Source organism: Oryctolagus cuniculus, chromosome 7 (assembly GCF_964237555.1).
Source record: "Oryctolagus cuniculus chromosome 7, mOryCun1.1, whole genome shotgun sequence".
Lineage (NCBI taxonomy): Eukaryota > Metazoa > Chordata > Mammalia > Lagomorpha > Leporidae > Oryctolagus > Oryctolagus cuniculus.
This window is the reverse complement of record NC_091438.1, coordinates 94,646,299-94,666,473: the sequence shown is the minus strand read 5'-3', so window position 1 is coordinate 94,666,473 and position 20,175 is coordinate 94,646,299. Positions and strand designations below refer to the sequence as shown.

At 39.9% G+C, this 20,175-nt stretch overlaps 1 protein-coding gene across 6 annotated transcripts in view; it reads right to left on the bottom strand.

The window, feature by feature from the left end:
• PIGK (phosphatidylinositol glycan anchor biosynthesis class K) overlaps window positions 1-20,175 on the bottom strand; it is a 184,559-nt gene that overhangs the window by 119,301 nt on the left and 45,083 nt on the right. For all 6 annotated transcript variants that reach the window (XR_011390649.1, XR_011390650.1, XM_051856345.2 and 3 more), the window contains exons 6-8: window positions 16,519-16,615; window positions 11,525-11,642; window positions 11,227-11,337 (exon numbers count right to left, since the gene is read on the bottom strand). Coding sequence is in view for 4 of the 6 variants with exons in the window: in XM_051856345.2 (XP_051712305.1) it covers window positions 11,227-11,337; window positions 11,525-11,642; window positions 16,519-16,615 (326 nt within the window). In the remaining 2 variants the exon portion in view is untranslated. The remainder of the gene's footprint in view (window positions 1-11,226; window positions 11,338-11,524; window positions 11,643-16,518; window positions 16,616-20,175) is intronic.

Genomic DNA, 20,175 nt, shown 5'->3' with positions numbered 1-20,175 from the left:
TCATATAGCAGAGTGTTCGGCACAGACATTAAGTTGTCACTTGGGAGGCCTCTGTACCCTATCAGGAGGCCTGACTTGAGTTCTAGCTCTTCTATGTTGGATTCAGTTTCCTGCTAATGCATACTCCAGGAGGCAACAGTTGATGTCTCAAGTATTTGGGCCCCTGTCAACCACAAGTGAGACCCAGAGAGCATTTCAGGCTCTTGGCATTAGCCTGGCTCAGACCTGGCTATTGTGGCCATTTGGGGAGTGAACCAGCAAATGGAAGAGGTATCTAGCTTCCCCTCACCTTCACCTTTCAAATAAAGTAAAAATTTTTTTAAAAAAATTCTATAACAAAAAAAGAGAGAGAGAGTAGAGTTTAAGCTATTTTTTGAAGGAAAGCACAATTTAAGGATGGGTAATAAAAACATTCCTAATAAGGGAGCAGCTGCACAGAAGTGCAGAGCAAATGACCTAGCTTGACTGAGCACAAGGTACATAAATAAAGCACTCACAGGCCTGCCAGTAAGGGCTTAGGCCCACAGCACCCACCTTCATATGGAGACAAGACCAGATGCAGAGGCATTCCCCAACATGAGGACAGAAAGAGGGGGAAGGGCAGAGAAGCCACAATTTATAAAACACAATGCTCTAAGCCCAGTGCTAAGCAATTTGTTGATAACCCCATTTAAGCCTACTAATAACTCAGAAGTGTATAAAAGCCACATCTCCACTTCAAACTAAGGCTCAAAGAGACTAAGCAATTTGCCCAACATCGAACTGCCAGTAATCCTTGCCTTTCTCAATCAAGAATGCAGTTATGTACAACAAAACACAAAGAGGGGCTGGTGCTGTCATAGTGGGTAAAGCTGCCACCTGCAGTGCCAGCACACTATATGGGAGCATGTTCGAGTCCCAGCTGCTCCACTTCAAATCAAGATCTCTGTTATGGCCTGGGAAGGCAGTAGAAAATGGCCCAAGTGCTTGGGCCCTTGCCCCCGTGTAGGAGACCTGGAAGAAGCTCCTGGCTCCTGGCTTTGGATTGGCCCAGTTCTGGCTGTTGTGGCCATTTGGGGAGTAAACCAACAGATAGAAGACCTCTCTCTCTCTCTCTCTCTCTCTCTCTGCCTCTGTAACTCTGTCTTTCAAGTAAATAATAAATCTTTTATTATAAATAAATAATAAATTTCAAATAAATTAAATCTTTAAAAATTTTAAAAATAAAATACAAAGAAGAGAACAGGATTTAAATTAAGAAATAAAGAAGGGGATGGGGGTGGATGGGAATGGGTGAAGCCCAAAAAAGTAAAATGCCAGGAAGCATACAACAGATGGAATGTTGAAGAAACAACATAAAAGATAAAATACACAGGGACAGACTGAGGTCCCAGATATGTTGCAGGTTTCTCGAGAATTCTATATGAAAAAATTTAGTTTATTAGGCACCAGCAGAAGAAAATAAAAAACAGTTAAATGAGCTTGGGAAACAGTAAGCTGTATTATTTTCTTCTTCTTCTTGCTGCTAAAATAAACAAACTTCCACTTATAAAACCATTCCTTCTTTCAAGAATGTTCATCATTTCAATCTGATTTCCTTAGCCTCAGCAACAAAATGATCCACAGGTTCCACATTACTCAGTCTAATTTGCAGTCTAATTACTCAGTCTAATTCCCTTCATTTACACAATTTCCACATTTTAGCCAGGCTATATGTTTATTACCAAAGCCAAAGATCCCCTATTAGTCCAACTTCTATACCATGCATCTGCAGGAATTCCATTTCCCTGTAGTATGCTATACTTCCTTCAAACCTGAAAATTTACCTCTTCCAAGAAAAATTTTAATCATTTAGCCTCCACTATATTTAAAGGAATCATACAAATATGCATTGTTGTCAAGTCCCTTCATACGTTCAGGAAGCATTCATTGAGAACTGACAAAACAACATATAATACACTTAAGTTCTACAGATATTAAGATGCATACAGCACTGTCCTTATACTTCTTATTCAAGAAGCTCAAGGCTTTGCAATAATATCACAAATACAATTACAGTGCAATATTCGGTATAATGATGGTATAAGAGAAGAGTTAAATATTATCAAAGAAAGGGCTGGCGCTCTGGCGTACTGGGTTAAGCTGCCGCCTGGAGTGATGGCATCCCATGTGGGCGCCGGTTTAAGTCCTGACTGCTCCACTTCCGATCCAGCTCTCTGCTATGGCCTGGGAAAACAGTGGAACATGGCCTAGTTCCTTGGGCCCCTGAACCCGCAAGGAAGACCCAAAGGAAGCTCCTGGATCCTGGCTTCGGATCAGCACAGCTCCGGCCATTGCAGCCAATTGTGGAGTGAATCAGCAGATAGAAGACCTCTCCTTCTCTCTGTGTAACTCTGACTTCCAAATAAATATATCTTTAAAAAAATTAACAGAGAAAAACAGGATGAGAGTCCAGAAACTTCACGTTTACTAACACACTTTATCAATGTGTTATTCAACCGTTAAAATGAATTTTAACTGTTAAATGTTTTCAGGGGGTTAATCATCAGTCTTCTAATTTTCTTGCTACTGAAGCAACCAATGTAGCTGACACTCAGAAAATTTTATTACACACATGTAATCCATCAGAAATAGGTATTATTATACAACTGACTTAGAGATATGTCAGCATCACTGTACTGAAAGAAAGTGAACCATTCTTACTGAGTAACATTAAAATATCTATCAACACATTTTTTAAATGAAGCTGGGAAGGCAAGATGAGATATTTGTGAGGAATGTTCATTAAAAAATAAATAGTGGCAGCAGACATTTAGCCTAATGGTTAAGATTCCTGCATTCCATTAGGGAGTTGCCTGGGTTTGACTTCTGGTTCTGGCTCTGGACTACAGTTTTACACCAAATCAGACCCTGGGAGGCAATGGCGATGGCTCAGGAAGTTGGGTTCTTCGCGCCAACAAAATGGGAAACCTGGATTGTGGTCCAGGTTTCCAGCTCCTAACCCTGGCACTGTGGGCATTCAGAGAATAAAAGAGCATATGGGAACTCTCTCTAGCTCTTTCTGCCTCTCAAATATATTTTTTTTAATTTTTAAAACTAAATAGCAATGTGAACAATAAAAACAATTTTTTAGTTTCCTCAGTCTTTCCTATATAATTTCAATGAAGAAGTGTTTTTAAAGAATCCATTAGAAATTCACACTTTGAGATTCTGAACTTCTGAAATAATATGTCATGCATTATATACAATGTACAAAACAAACAACAAGAATAAACTTTTAAAGTACCTGGAGTTTAGAAGATTATAATATTAACATAAAGTAGCATTATCAAAAAGTTTATTTTAATATTTAAATTCACATCAAGATTTAATCAATATATATCATCTTTAAAAACTAGTGAGAGGTTCCAAGCTGGTGGAGTACGGAGGGAATTTACTGCTCTAGCCCAGGAGAAGATAGTTTTTAAAAAGTGGAAATAGTGTAGTCTCAGAGAAGAGTTAGAGGAAAAATGGCAGAGGAAACTCTATCGAAATTAGAGGGACACAGTGGACCTATGTGGAGAGCGTGGGCGCCCATGGCTCGGAACTCCAACAGCTGAGAGCCTACGGTACCAGCGCTGGAAAGTGAGGTGAGACCGGACTGCAGCAGTCCAAGCCACTGTGGAAAAAGCGGCAGGAAGAGCCCAGAGGGAACGATGCTTGAAGCCCTGTGGGGGAAAGTGTACCAGACAAAATAGAGGAGGATAAAAAAAGATGGGACAGACATGTTTTTGTCTCTCCAATCATTTTACAAAGGTTGTTCTGTGACAAGCCGATAGAACGGATGCCATTTTGGACATGCATAACAGCTGTGCCAGCTTGTGTCTGCACCCGGCAATCAGCCAAGCAGAGAAACCTGACTCTGGTGGGGGGGGGGGGGGGGGGCTGGGAGCTTGTGACTTTCTGAAGCTTTTGAACTGGCACTGTGAAAAAAACTGAGGTGTGTGGGGGGAACCACAGTATGGCTGAGACTTTGAGCAGTCTCATGGAAGACGCCACAAGCTCAGGTGTTTCTGGTTACCTGGTGAGAGACATTGCTGGGTAACATGAACTTATATTGAGGACTGCACAGATCCTTTGTGTGGTCCTTGGGAAGAGCGGACGAATATTATATCCATTGGGGTTAGCACTCAGGCACTGGTCCCCACTGAGGAAAAGAGCTCAGCTTAGCAGAATACACTTCCCTTCTGACTAAAAAAGATAGAAGATTTACAATGCCAAACTTGGGTGTGTCCCTTAGCCACACCCTTAACTCTGGAGAATTCACCAAAGCTCCCTGGCCAAACCCACTACAAGCCTCCAGAGATTCACTGAAAGCAGCAGACAATCCACTTATCTACAGAGTCATAGTAGAATGATGAAAGCCATTACAGCAAAAAAAAAAAAAAAAAGGGGGGGGGGGGGAAGAAGAAGAAACCAATAGGTATCTCCACAAATGCTGAACAACAAGTGAAAAAAAGAAACAACAATAAGGAAGAAAACATAGTGCTCCCAAAAGAACACAACACATCAATATCAGATTGTGAAAATGATGATAGAAGAATTGCAAGAAACGGAACTCAAAAAATTGATCACAGGATTACTTAGAAATATTCAAAAATAAACACATGAACTACTGAAATCCAACCAGGACATGAAAGAAAATCTCTCCCATGAAATTGAGATCTTAAAGAGGAATCAAAATGAAATGAAGAATTCAATAGAACATGAAATTGAGAACTTGATGAGAAATCAAAATGAACTGAAAAATTCAATAGAAAAAATAAAAAATGTGGGGGAGAGCCTTAAAGACAAAATCAGTGAGGCAGAAGAGAGAATATCAGGCTTAGAAGACAGAGCACAGGAAAAGTATACAGTCAAACCAAAGAAAAGAAGAGGAAACTAGAAATCTAAAAAATATTGTTGGGAATCTACAGGATACTATTAAAAAAAACAACATTCGGGTTCTAGGAATTCCTGAAGGCATGGAGAGAGAAAAAAGATTAGAAGGCCTTTTTAGTGAAATACTAGCAGAAAACTTCCCGGGGTTTGGAGAAAGAAAGGGGCATCCAAGTACAGGAAGTACTCAGAATTCCCAATGCATGTCACCAGAAAAGAACCTTACCATGACACACTGTAATCAAACTCACCACAGTGAAACATAAAGACAAGATTCTAAAATGTGCATGAGAGAAAGGCCAGATTACTTTCAGAAGTTCTCCAATTAGACTCACTGCAGACTTCTCATCAGAAACCCTACAGGCTAGGAGAGAATGGTGAGATATAGTCTAAGTCCTAAGAGAAAAAAACTGTCATCTCAGAATATTATTCCCTGCAAAGCTCTCATTTGTGAAAGAAGGTAAAATAAAGACCGTCCATAACAAACAGAAATTAAAGAATCTGTCACCACCAATCCAGCCCTGCAAAAAGATGCTTAAGGATGTGTTATACAAAGAAACACAGAAACATGGTCATCAGTAAGAAAGAAGGTAAAGGAAGAAAATCTCTCAGTAAAAGATCAAAGGAAGTTCAAAGTGTAACTTAGGAATATCTTTGGAAAAATGGCAGGGCAAGTCATTACTTAGCAATTAGTGACACTAAATGGCCTCAACTCCCCATTTAAAAAGCAGACTGGCTGAATGGATTAAAAAACAAAACCCATGTATTTGCTGCCTAAAAGAAACACATATCATCAACAAATACACATGCAGACTGAAAGTGAAAGGATGGAAAAAGATATCCCATACCAACAGAAACCAAAAAAGAGATGGTATAGTCATCTTACTATCAGAAAAGATAGACTTTAACACAAAAACTGTTAAAAGAGACAAAGAACAGCACCATGTAATGATTAAGGGATCAATTCAATGGGAAGATGCAACTATTATAAAAATATACACATAATTACAGGACACCTGGCTATTAAAAAAATGTTAAGGGATTTAAAGGGAGACTTAGACCTCAATACAATAGTATTGGGGGACTTCAATACTCCACTTTCAGCAATGGATAGACCAACCAGACAGAAAATCAATAAGGAAACGACAGACCTAATCGACACTATAGACCAAATGGAACTAACAGATAGGTATAGAAGTTTTCATCCTACACTTAAAGAATACACATTCTTCTCAGCAGTGTATGGAACTTTCTTTAGGAATGACCATATAATAGGCCATAAAGCAAGTCTCAGCAAATTCAAAAAAATCAAAATCATACCAAACATCTTCTCAGACCACAGTGGAATGAAGCTGGAAATAGGCAACTCAGGAATCTCTGGAGCATATGCAAACACATGGAGATTGAACAACATGCTCCTGAATGAACAATGGGTCATAGAAGAAATCAAAAGAGAAATCAAAAACTTTCTGGAAGCAAATGAAGATGACAATACAACATATCAAAACTGATGAAATACAGCAAAAGCAGTGTTAAGAGGAAAGTTTATAGCAACAGATGCCAACATCAAGAAATTGGAAAAGCCCCAAATAAATGCATCTCAAGGATGCAGAAAAATAACAGTACCGTAAATTTTAGCCAGAGCCATTAGGCAAGAAAAAGAAATCAAAGGGATACAAATTGGGAAGGAAGAAGTCAAACTATTCCTCTTTGCAGATGACCTGATTCGATACATAGGGGATCCAAAGAACTCCACTAAGAGACTATTGGAACTCAAAGAAGAGTTTGGTAAAGTAGCAGGATATAAAATCAACACACAAAAACCAACAATCTTTATATACAGAGACAATCCCTGATCAGTGACAACTAACTGAGCACCTAAAAGGAAACCTGTAGAAGTGAAATTGACACTATGAGAAGCAATGACTAGATCAGACCTTGTACTGACTGTCAAAAGCTTACTATTTTCTTTTCACTATTTTTTCTACTTAATATCATTGATTGAAATATTTACTTAACAGAATTATTTTTAGGTGTTTAAATCCAATTGAAAATTTATCCCTGTTAAAAATAAGAGTGGAAATAAGAGAGGGAGGAGATGTACAGTTCGGCATACATTCCCTCGGACTTACCGCTAAGGGTAAAGCTAAAAACTTGCCATGAGACTCTAAATCCCATTAAGTTGGCAGATACCAATGCCATCTTACTAGTTAAAGCGATCAGTTTAAGTGCATAACTGATCATAAAGATAGGAATAAGTGTCAAAGGAATCACAAAAATAAGATCAAGTGTCTGCTAATAATAATAGATAGAATAACAAAGAGAATGATCCAACCTGGGAAGCAGGCCACACAGCAGAGTCATAGAATGATGAATGCCCTAAACAACACTCCAGCCTCAGAATCAGCCCTTAAGGCATTCAGATCTGGCTAAAAAGCCCATGAGATTTCAGGCATGGAAAGCCAAGACACTGTGGGAAAAAAAAAAAAAATGACCTAAATGAAAGATCTCTGAGAGTGAGATCCTGGTGGAAAGAAGGGGACATTACTTCCACTTTGATAATGGACCTGCCTAAATACTGATGGAGTTTGTGGACTCAAGAGGCTTCTGTAGCCTTGGCAGTTCATGACAAGAGCCTCCAGTGATCACTGACATCATAAATAAGGGTGTCAATTGTTAAAACAACAGGAATCACTGTGCACTTGCTCCCCATGTAGAATCTCTGTCCTTAATGAGTTGTACTATGAGAATTAATGGTAAAGCAAGTCTTCAAACAGTACTTTATGCTTTGTGTGTCTGTGTGGGTGTAAACTGTTGAAATCTTTATTTAGTATAGAGTTGATATTCTGTATATAAAGACAATTAAAAATGAATCTTAATGAAGAATGTTACGGGAGAGGGAGTAGGAGGTGGGAAGGGAGTGGGGGTGGGAGGGCAGGTATGGGGGAAGAACTGGTATAATCCAAAAGCTGTACCTATGAAATTTATATTTATTAAATAAAAGCTTTAGTTAAAAAAAAAAAAAAAAAGCTAGTAAGAGGGCCAGCACTGTGATGTAGCAGGTGAAGCTACCGTTTGCAGTGCTGTCATCCCATATGGGCACCAATTTGAGTCCCAGCTGCTCCACTTCTGATCCAGCTCTCTGCTATGGCTTGAAAAAGCAGTGAAAGATGGCCCAAATCCTTGGGCCCCTGTACCTGCATGGGAGACCTGGAGGAAGCTCCTGGCTTCTGGTTTTGGGTCGGTGTAGCTTTAGCCGTTATGGCCATCTTGGAAGTGAATCAGCAGGTGGAAGACCTCTCTCTCTCTCTCTTTCTCTCTCTCTCTCTCTCTGCGTCTGCCTCTCTGTAACTCTGCCTTTCAAATAAATAGATGAATCTTAAAAAAAAAAAAAAGACTAGTAAGTATTTCTGTAAAATTTGATAGTCTATGGCAATGGTTTTCGAAGTTTTGCATCAGAACCGTTTTAATTAATTAAAATTTACCTTAGAAGTTTCTATATAATAAGAGACCACTACAGAACTGCTCATTCCTCCTTTTGTTCCTAAGCACTATATAGGCAGGAACAGAGTCTGATTCTTTTTTTTTTTAAACTTTTATTTAATGAATATAAATTTCTAAAGTACAGCTTATGGATTACAATGGCTTCCCCCCCATCACGTCCCTCCCACCCACAACCCTCCCCTTTCCCACTCCCTCTCCCCTTCCATTCACAACAAGATTCATTTTCAATTCTCTTTATATACAGAAGATCAGTTTAGCATACATTAAGTAAAGATTTCAACAGTTTGCTCCCACACAGAAACATAAAGTGAAAAATACTGTTTGAGTACTAGTTATAGCATTAAATCTCAATGTACAGCACACTAAGGACAAAGATCCTGCATGAGGAGTAAGTGCAGTGACTCCTGTTGTTGACTTAACAAATTGACACTCTTGTTTATGGCATCAGGAATCACCCTAGGCTCTTGTCATGAGCTGCCAAGGCTATGGAAGCCCCCTGAGTTCACCGACTCTGATCATTTTTAGACAAGGCAATGGTCAAAGTGGAAGTTCTCTCCTCCCTTCAGAGAAAGGTACCTCCTTCTTTGGTGACCCATTCTTTCCACTGGGATCTCACTCGCGGAGATCTTTCATTCAGGTTTTTTTTTTTTTCCCCCCGAGAGTGTCTTGGCTTTCCATGCCTGAAATACTCTCATGGGCTTTTCAGCCGGATCCGCATGCCTTAAGGGCTGATTCTGAGGCCAGAGTGCTGTTTAGGACATCTGCCATTCTATGGGTCTGCTGTGTATCTCACTTCCCATGTTGGATCATTCTCTCCCTTTTTGATTCTATCAGCTAGTATTTGCAGACACTAGTCTTGTTTATGTGATCCCTTTGGTTCTTAGTCCTATCATTATGATCAATTGTGAACAGAAATTGATCACTGGGACTAGTGGGATGGCATTGGTACATGCCACCTTGATGGGATTGAATTGGAATCCCCTGGTATGTTTCTAACTCTACCGTTTGAGGTAAGTCAGCTTGAGCATGTCCCGAATTGCACATCTCCTCCTTCTCTTATTCCCACTCTTATATTTAACAGCGATCACTTTTCAGTTAAGTTTCAGCACTTAAGAAGAATTGTGTATTGATTACAGTATTCAACCAAAAGTATTAAGTAGAACAAACAAAAAAAAAATATTAAGAGGGATAACATATCAAGTTGCTCATCAACAGTCAGGGTGAGGGCTGATCAAGTCACCGTTTCTCATAGTGTTCATTTCACTTTAACAGGTTTCCTTTTTGGTGCTCAGTTAGCTGTCACCTATCAGGGAGAACAAGTGGTATTTGTCCCTTTGGGATTGGCTTATTTCACTCAGCATAATGTTTTCCAAAAACCTAACAGGGATCACTTTTCAGTTAAAATTTAAACACCTAAGAATAATTGTGTGTTAATTACAGACTTCAACCAATGGTACTAGAACAAAAAAAAAATACTAAAATGGATAAAGTATTGCATTGTACATCAACCGTCAGGACAAGAGCTGATCAAGTCACTGTTTCTCACAGTGTCCATTTCACTTCAACAATTTTCCCCTTTGGTGCTCAGTTAGTTGTTGCTGATCAGGGAGAACATATGATATTTGTCCCTTTGGGACTGGCTTAATTCACTCAGCATGAACGCGCCCGATCTCGTCTGATCTCGGAAGCTAAGCAGGGTTGGGCCTGGCTAGTACTTGGATGGGAGAGTCTGATTCTTTCATTAGCATACAGCCAGACCTTGGCACTTAGCAAACTCAAGAAATGTTTGAACAGATGAACAAGGTATGCATTTGCAAGAAAAAAAGTGAAAGTCATTAGCATACAGTGATTATACAGTCTAGAACTGGTGTTTTCAGGTTTCTTTTTTTTTTTTAAGATTTATTCATTTATTTGAAAGTTAGAGCTACAAAGAGAGAGGGAGAAACAGAGAGAGACGGAGAGAGATCTATCCACTGGTCCACTCCCAAGATGACCACAACAGCAAGGTGCCAAAACCAGGCACCAGGAGCCCCATCTGGGTCTCCCAAGTGGGTGGCAGGGGACCAAATACTTGAAACATATTTTGTTGCTTTTCCTAGGCCATTAGCAGGGAGCTGAAGCAGAAGCAGAGTAGACAGGACACAAGTAGAGAGCAGCGGCTTCACCTACCACACCACAATTCCAGCCCATCAAGTCTTTTATTATACCTACTTTCAAGAACAACTTCAAGGTAGTTTTAATTAAAAATAGACAAGCAGCATAAAAAGTCAGGAAAACCTTTCAAACTAAATACAACATGTCATGCTAAAAGACTCTACTAGAAGTAACAGGACACTCAAAAATATGTAAAATAAAGTCCTTCTCTTCCAGGAGTTTTCCTTTAAGTGAGAAATACAATTAAAAAGATCAATAAAAGAGAAGACTTCATTAACGTAACAAAAGAAAAAGAAAGTTGTATGGAGAATCTGAAAAGGTAAAATAAACTCTAACAGCAAAGAATGGAGGCAGATGTCCAGGAGGAGGCATGATCTGCTTTGACCTCAGAAGTATAAATTCAACAAGAAAGGTACATTTCTTGTAGAGAAAAAATTTAAAAATTGAATGAAAACAGAAAGTACCTCAGGAATAACAAGTGAACTGGACTACAGCTTTAAGCCTGTCATGGTAAAGACAGATACTAGTATGAAGATATATTTAAAACAGTTTAAAAGGCCACAGTTCAACATATGAAACAGTAGTCCACTGATATGCACAGAATAACCCACTTCACTTACCACAGTAAAATTAGCCTACCTTAAGCTATACTCAAATCAAGTGAATACTTACAAGGTCATTCATATTAGTTTGACTAGCTGGATTAATTTCTTCCAAAAATTCCAAGACATAAAATGTGTATCTATCCATAAGATGAACTCCAATTGCAGGATCAGGTTGATGCTATAAGGAAAAAAAATAAATAAATAAAATATATGTTTAATAGTACCTTTGTAACAAAATGTTGAAAATGTAGTAAAAATTTTTCTAAAATGTTGAATAATTCCATGAATAAGAAATAACAAATACATTGAGAAAGCATTTAAGTGACTTCAGAACTGCAGTTCACAAATGGGGAAAAGGCACCTACCGAGAGAGAATCTTCTCCCACTTGACTACTAGCCAGAGCCATTATGTTAGGAGAATAAAATCGCTCATACATGGATGCTCCTTGACAAGTGTCAATAATAAACAGTAGTTCATTGTAGCTGAAAGAAAAGTGATAAGATCTTTGACACGAATCATTCTATCAATCATACACTGAATAATATTTCTATAATACTTTCATAAGATGACTAAGTAATATCTTAATTATCTCTGTAGCTAAGAATTTGAAGAATTTTCACTAGAATTTCCAACATAAATTTGGCATTAGAAAAATTAAAAGTAAAGCACTGTCAACAGAGAGTAGTGGCTGTGCTATAAGTAGCTGCCCCAACTCTTTCCCTCTCCCTTGTCTTTGCCACATGATTCAGAACCTGAACAGTCAGCTCAACAAATACTTATTTTGCAGCTATATTGTCTTAGAAACTAAACTAGGTTCAGAAATATATATATATATAAATATTTTTAGTCACCATACTTAAAGAATTTAAAATGTAACTAGGAGACAAATAAACAGGAATGTGATAAGTATTACAAATATACATTGAGAGTCAAAGGGAGCACATAGACAAGTCTAGTACCTGCTAACGCTAACCGATGGAGTAAATAAAGGGGAGAGTGATCCAACATGGGAAGTGAGATACTCAGCAGACTCATAGAATGGCAGATGTCCTAAATAGCACTCTGGCCTCAGAATCAGCCCTAAAGGCATTCGGATCTGGCTGAAAAGCCCATGAGAGTATTTCAGGCATGGAAAGCCAAGACACTCTGGCAAAAGATCTCTGCGAGTGAGATCCCAGTGGAAAGAACAGGTCATCAAAGAAGGAGGTACCTTTCTCTGAAGGGAGGAGAGAACCTCCACTTTGACTATGACCTTGTCTAAACAAGATAAGAGTCGGAGAACTCAGAGGGCTTCCATAGCCTTGGAAACTCATGACTGGAGCATAGGGAGATTACTGATGCCATAGACAGGAGTGTCAATTGGTAAAGTCAACAACGGGAGTCACTGTGCACTTACTCCTCATGTAGGATCTCTATCCTTAATGTGCTGTACATTGAGATTTAATGCTATAACGAGTACTCAAACAATATATTTCACTTTGTGTTTCTATGGGGGTGCTAACTGTTGAAATCCTTACTTAATGCATACTAAACTGATCCTCTGTAAAAAAAAAAAAAAAAAAAAAAAAAAAAAAAAGAAATTATCAATTCCCAACTTGACTCTCACTGGGATTAAACATGACAATAGGTCTGCTCTGATTTCATCATCATTTAAAAAAATCATCTATTATTTTTCACTTTATGTTTCTGTGTGGGAGCAAACTGTTGAAATCCATACTTAATGTATACTAAGCTGATCTTCTGTATATTAAGATAATCGAAAATGAATCATGATGTGAATGGAAGGGGAGAGGGAGTGGGAAAGGGGAGGGTTGTGGGTGGGAGGGACGGTATGGGGGGGAAGCCATTGTAATCCATAAGTCGTACTTTGGAAAATTATATGCATTAAATAAAAGTTTAAAAAAAAAAAAACTGTAAGTTTTATGTGCAGTGAAACTGCAAATAAAAAAAAAAAAAAAAAACAAATATACATTGAAAGTATAACGTGCCTCACACCATGGTAGGGATATAAAAATCTCTGCCCTCATGGAGCTAAGAGACTAACAAAGCTAAAGTGCTCTGTGAGTACTCAGAAAGGAACAGAGGGAACTGGAAAGAAAGGTCAGGGGAAAGTGATAGCTGACAGGCCGTGAAGGGAGAGCACATTCCAGCAGTGGAAAAAGTGCCTGCTGTAGAAAAGTATAAATGTTTGGGAAAAGGACAACAGAGTTCAAACTAAATTTGGATGAATGGAAGGAAATAGGTTTTAAAAAAGGCAAAGTGTAGGGTTAATTTGTAAAATATCCTATATGAAATCTAGAATTTTTTTTTACAAGTTTGAGAAAGCCACTTAAACTTTCTTTTTTTAAAAATATTTATTTATTTATTTATTTGAAAGTTAGAGTTACACAGTGAGAAAAGGAGAGGCAGAGAGAGAAAGACATCTTGCATCTGCTGGTTCACTCCCCAAATGGCCTCAACAGCAGGAGCTGCGCAGATCCAAAGCCAAGCCAGGAGCCTGGAGCTTCTTCCAGGTTTCCCGTGTGGGTGCAGGGTCCCAACGACTTGGGCCATCTTCTACTGCTTTCCCAGGCCATAGCAGAGAGCTGGATCGATAGTGGAGAGGCCAGGTCTCAAACCGATGCCCATATGGGTTGCTGGCACTGCAGGCAGCAGCTTAACCTGCTACCCCACAGCGCCGGCCCCAACACTTAAGCTTTTTTTAAGTAAGACGATAACATAATCAGATTTCTAATTTACAGTAAGTTGGCTAGTTAGTGATGGTGAAAAAAGGAAGGAGATAAACATTCCAGGAGGCGCTTTTTATAAGCTGGGTCTAGGTAAACAGCTAGTAACACACCTAGAAGGGATAGCACAGAATACTGAACCACAATATCCAAGAGAGTGACAGAGACACAATTAACATATTTGCTCAGAAACAAATTGTAGAGGCCCTAAATGATCAGAAGAATCCAAAGTTATAAGAGGCAGGGGCCAGCATTGTGGCTCAGCAGGTTAAGCCACTGCTTATAACACCAGCATCCCATCCTGGAGGGTTGGTTCCAATCCAGCTCCCTGCTAATGAGCCTACTAAGGCAGAGTACTTTGGCTCAAGTACATAGGGCCCTGCCATCCTTGCAGGAGACCCGGATGGAGTTCCTGGCTCCTGACTTCAGCCTGTCCCAAACTTGGATGTTGCAGCCATTTAGGGAGTGAACCAGTGGATGGAAGATTCTCTCTCTCTCTCTCTCTCTCTCTCTCTCTGTAGGTGGGTGTGGGTGTGGGTGTGTGTGACTCTGCCTTTCAAATAAAATAAATCTTCAAAAAAAAAAATAAAGTTCTAAAAGGCAATATAATAACACAATTAAGAGTATAGGCTCTGGGATCAGACCACTTAGGCATGAATCCCAGCTGGGGCACTACTATCTGTATAAAGTTTGGCAAGTTACTTAACTTATCTGTCCTTCAGTTTATTCATTACAAAAATAAAAAATAATAACATCTGTCTTTCAGGGTTGCTCTTAAAATTAAACACAGTACGTGTAAAACACAGTCGCTAGTATCTAGTATGCATTCAATAAAGGTAACCTAGACTAAGACATAACCAGAATCTAGTAAAAAGCTTCCTCCTCAACACTTTCACACATTCCACTTATGCTTACATTTCAACATTTATATTTATTTGGTAGCACAGCTGTATATATATTTCTATTTTCCACTAGATTTTAAACACTTCAAACATAGACTAAGCATGACATTCCCCTTTGTACCATATGTATAGAAAGAATTCCATAACTGTTAACCAAAGGTAATGAGGTTAAAAACCACTCTCTTGCTATTTTAAATTCATTTAACTTCATGTTTATGACAACTTCCAACTAAAGGGATACTTATTGAGGATTAATATAAATATATTAACCTTAATGTGAGTTAAGCCACAAATTTTAAGCTAATCATAATGTTAGCAATTTTCTCTCAAAGAATTAATAACACTTGCTACTACACTGAGGACTACAAAACATGCTAAAAAGAATAGGCACAAGCTGAAAAATACACGGATGTTCAGAATATCCATAAATAATAGAGAACTTGCCTGAAGGGACTCTTATTTCCTTCAGAAAAACAATGCTGGAGGCCAGTATTGTGGTGCAGCAGGTTAAGCTGCCACCTGAAATGCTGGCATACCATATGGGCACCAATTCTAGTCCTAGCTACTCCAATTCTGGCCCAGCTACCTGCTAATGTGCCTGGTAAAGCAGCAGAAGATGGTCCAAGTAATTGGGCCCCTGCTCCCACATGGGAGACCTGGAGGAAGCTCTTGACTCCTCTCTTCATCCTGGACCCACCATGGCCATTGCAGCCATTTGGGGTGTGAGCCAGCAGGTGGAGGATCTCTCTCTCTCTCTCTCTCTCTCTCTCTCTGTAACTCTTTCAAAGAAATAAGTAAATCTTTAAAAAAAAAAAAAAAAGATGCTAAATAACAAGAGATTCTGTCATGTTAATAATAAGCCTGAGATTTTTCTCTTAAAAAATTCAGTTAAGTAGAAACAAGAAATTTAAAAGAGCCGGCGCCGTGGCTCAACAGGCTAATCCTCCGCCTTGCGGCGCCAGCACACCGGGTTCTAGTCCCAGTCCAGGCGCTGGATTCTGTCCCGGTTGCCCCTCTTCCAGGCCAGCTCTCTGCTGTGGCCCGGGAGTGCAGTGGAGGATGGCCCAAGTCCTTGGGCCCTGCACCCCATGGGAGACCAGGTACCTGGCTCCTGCCATCCGATCAGCGCGGTGCGCCAGCCCCAGCACGCCGACCGCGGCGGCCATTGGAGGGTGAACCAATGGCAAAGGAAGACCTTTCTCTCTGTCTCTCTCTCACTGTCCACTCTGCCTGTCCAAAAAAAAAAAAAAAAAAGAAAGAAATTTAAAAGAGTAGGACAGATAATGAAAATAAGTTAAAATACTAATAAAAGCTACAAATCAGGGCCAGCACTGTAGTACAGTGGCTTGCAGCACCGCATCCCATATGGGTACCAGTTTGAGTCACGGTTGCTCTACTTCTGATCCAGCTCTCTGCTGATACACCTGGGAAAAGCAGAGGAGGATAGCTCAAGTCCTTGGCCCCTACATGCACATGGGAGACCCTGAGTAGGCTCCTGGTTCCTGGCTTCAGATTGGCTCAGCTCTGGCCCTTGCGGCTATTTGGGGAGTGAACCAGTGGATGGAAGACCTTTCTCTCTCTGTCTGTCTCTACCTCTCTCTGTAACTCTGTCTTTCAAATAAATAAAAAAAAATCTTTAAAATAAATAAATAAATACAGCTAATACAGCTACAAATCTACCAAGGGGAAACAATATTAATTTTCCTTTAAAAAAAGTCATTGCTAATTACCGTCTTTTCTGCCACATTTGTTCAAAAGCATCTGCAAGTTCTATGTTGGTAATTTCTTCAGAATCTTGAAATTTCAAGAAACCATTTCCACCATGTCCTGGTAGAAAGAGTCAAAAAGATCAAGTAGATACATTTTTAAATGTAAATTACATATTCCCAGATACAAACATCTATTTATTTGCAGTATTTAATATAATTTTAATACTCTAAAATATCTATTATGAAAACAAATAGCTTTTCTATTATACCAATTCAAAAGAAAATAGTGATAGCCTGTGTAAAAAATATTAGATAGAATATCTCTAAGGGTTTTCAATCATGTAATTCCAGCAATTCACATTTCTACACTTCCACTAGCTCTATTATTATATAAGAAATTTACTCCATTCATAAAAACTTTTCAACACCAGGCAAATTTTTTTAACAAAAGAAGATAAGACTCCAGTCAGTCCCATGGTAAGCTAGAATAATTCCTTATGTATAATTTGACTACTATTACTACCAGGAAGTGCAGTTCTCACCTAAATCTGATGTCATTATTACCGCTGACCATAGCCCCAGGAGAGTTATTCAGAAGACTGACATTTAAGTATACATTATACAGCCAGTCTACCAATTCAAACCCCTGTCCCTTACTGGGTTATGGTAGGCAAATAATCATTGTATACATTTGTTTCCTCAGTCATGAAGTAAGAAAGGTATCAGCAAGACTACCATCAACTTAAGTATATATCTGCTCTGTGCAGATTTTTAAAAGCACCATCCACTGGGCATCAAAGTAGGAAAAACTGCCTATTGTAGCATTTCCCTCTGCATATATGCAAGCTCATAAGTAGTTAGTAACTCTGCTTTGGTTGGGGGAAAATATTACTCTCTCCCACCAAATACATAACCTGCTGGGTCACAAAAAACTTCACCTCAAAATAGGCAGCCAATTCATGGGCACAGTTTATCAAACCCTATTTTAACCTACTGAATTTCTTCCATTTGTAAAGTTATTCTGAAAGAGTACCAACAGGATCAGAAAAAAAAAATTATAAATCCTTTAGTTTATGCATTGAATAAAATCAAGCTATAAAACTACACTTTCAGATAAAGTCAAATGAAAATTCTCTTGGTTTCATTAATTCTACTGAGTGAATTCATAAATAAGTTGATTTTATATATATATATATATATATATATATATATTTTGACAGGCAGAGTTAGACAGTGAGAGAGAGAGGCAGAGAGAAAAGTCTTCCTTCCATTGGTTCACCCCCAAAATGGCCGTTACAGCTGGTGCGCTGCACCAATCTGAAGCCAGGAGCCAGGTGCTTCCTCCTGGTCTCCCATGCGGGTGCAGGGCCCAAGCACTTGGGCCATCCTCCACTGCCTTCCCAGGCCACAGCAGAGAGCTGGACTGAAAGAGGAGCAACCTAGCCGGCACCGCGGCTCACTTGGCTAATCCTCCGCCTGCAGCACCGGCACACCGGGGTCTAGTCCCAGTTGGGGCACCAGATTCTGTCCCGGTTGCCCCTCTTCCAGGCCAGCTCTCTGCTATGGCCTGGGAGTGCAGTGGAGGATGGCCCCAGTGCTTGGGCCCTGCAGCCGCATGGGAGACCAGGAGAAGCACCTGGCTCCTGCCTTCGGATCGGCCTGGGGCGCTGGCTGCAGCGGCCATTGGAGGGGGAACCAACGGCAAAGGAAGACCTTTCTCTCTGTCTCTCTCTCTCACTGTCCACTCTGCCTGTGAAGGAAGGAAGGAAGGAAGGAAGGGAGGGAGGGAGGGAGGAAGGAAGGAAGGAGGGAAGGAAGGAAGGGAAGTAACCGGGACACAATCCAGCACCCCAACTGGGACTAAAACCCAGGGTGCCGGTGCCACAGGCAGAGGATTAGCCAAGTGAGCCGCAGCGTCAGCCAGTTGATCATATTTTAAAAAACATGAACATTATAAAGAAAAGTCACTAACTAGGAGACCATTACTGTCCTGTAGTGATATCACTGTGATATCTAAGAGTCATCCTGCAGCTATTTCACATCAGTTTTTAATCATCAATTATACAGAATTCCCTATTAAAAAATGTATGAACATCTTTTGATAAATATGAGAGTACTTCAAAAGTTCATGGAAAGTGGAATTAAAGCCAAGTTTGCATTGATGCAAAAAACTTCTATAAACCATGCATAATTTTCTCTTAATATATAGTTTTCAAAAAATTTTTGGAGAACTCTTAATGCATAGATCTTGAGAAAATTTTCTGCAACATAAGGAACATATATTTTAATTCAACTTCCCATGAACTTTTTAAAATATTTTCATATTCAAATTTATTGAATACTACCATAAGACAGGCATTGGTAATAAAAAGATAAAAAAACATATAATCAAAGAATCTTAGAATTCAAAACATGCAATGAAGGCAAAATAAACCCAAATAGAAAGTTAAATGGATTGCTATGACAGAACTAAGGATTATACGACAATGCAAAGAGGAAAGCCTACGGCAACCAAAAAGACAAATGTCTTTGGGAAGTCAATTATAAAATGTATTATTCATACCAGAACACTTCTGAAGGAGAACAAAGGAAATTACACTTGGACAACAGTATAAACTAGGAGTATCCCAGGTAACTGGAGACAAAGGTCACCTTAGATTTAAAAAAGAAATCGCTGGGGGAGAGGTCGGGGTGTTGTGGCATAGCGGGTAAAGCCGCTGCCCGTAGTATCCCATACGGGTGCCAGTTTATGTCCCGGCTGCCAATCCAGCCCTCTGCTATGGCCTGGGAAAGCTGTGGAAGATGGCCCGAGTGCTTGGGCCCTGCACCAGGGTGGGAGACGATACAGCTCTGGTTGCTGCAGCCATCCTAGGAGTAAACCAGCAGATGGAAGACCTCTCTTCACATATTTCTTGCTCTCACTCTCTCTCTCTCTCTCTCTCTCCCTCTGCTTCTCTTTAACTCTTTCAAATAAATAAATAAACCTTAAAAAAAAGAAATAAAGAAAAAAGAAATCACTGGGGCTGGTACTGTGGCTTAGCGGGTTAAGCTGCTGCCTGTGACACCACTATCCCACATAGCCACTGGCTCAAGACCCATCTGCTCCATTTCTGATCAAGACTAATGTGCCTGGGAAAGCAGCAGAGGATGGCCCAAGTTCTTGGGTACCTGCACCTACACAGGAGACCCAGAAAAACTCCTGGCTCCTGCCTTCTGTCTGGCCTAACCCTGGCCACTGGAGCCATTTGGGGAGTGAACTGGTAGATGGAAGAGTGTCTTTTTCCCTCTCCCTCTCCCTCTCTCTGCCTCTCTCTCTCTCTCTCTCTCTCTCTCTCTAACTCCTTCAAATATATAAAATAAATCTTAAAAATAAAATAAGAAATCACTGAGCTAGGGGCTAGCACCGTGGCTCACTTGGTTAATCCTCCGCCTGTGGCACCGGCATCCCATATGGGTGCCAGGTTCTAGTCCCAGTTGCCCCTCTTCAAGTCCAGCTCTCTGCTGTGGCCCGGGAAGGCAGTGGAGGATGGCCCAGGTGCTTGGGCTCCTGTACCACATTGGGAGACCAGGAAGAAGCACCTGGCTCCTGGCTTTGGAGTGGCGCAGTGCCAACTGTAGCAGCCATTTGGAGGGTGAACCAATGAAAGGAACACCTTTCTCTCTTTCTCTCTCTCACTA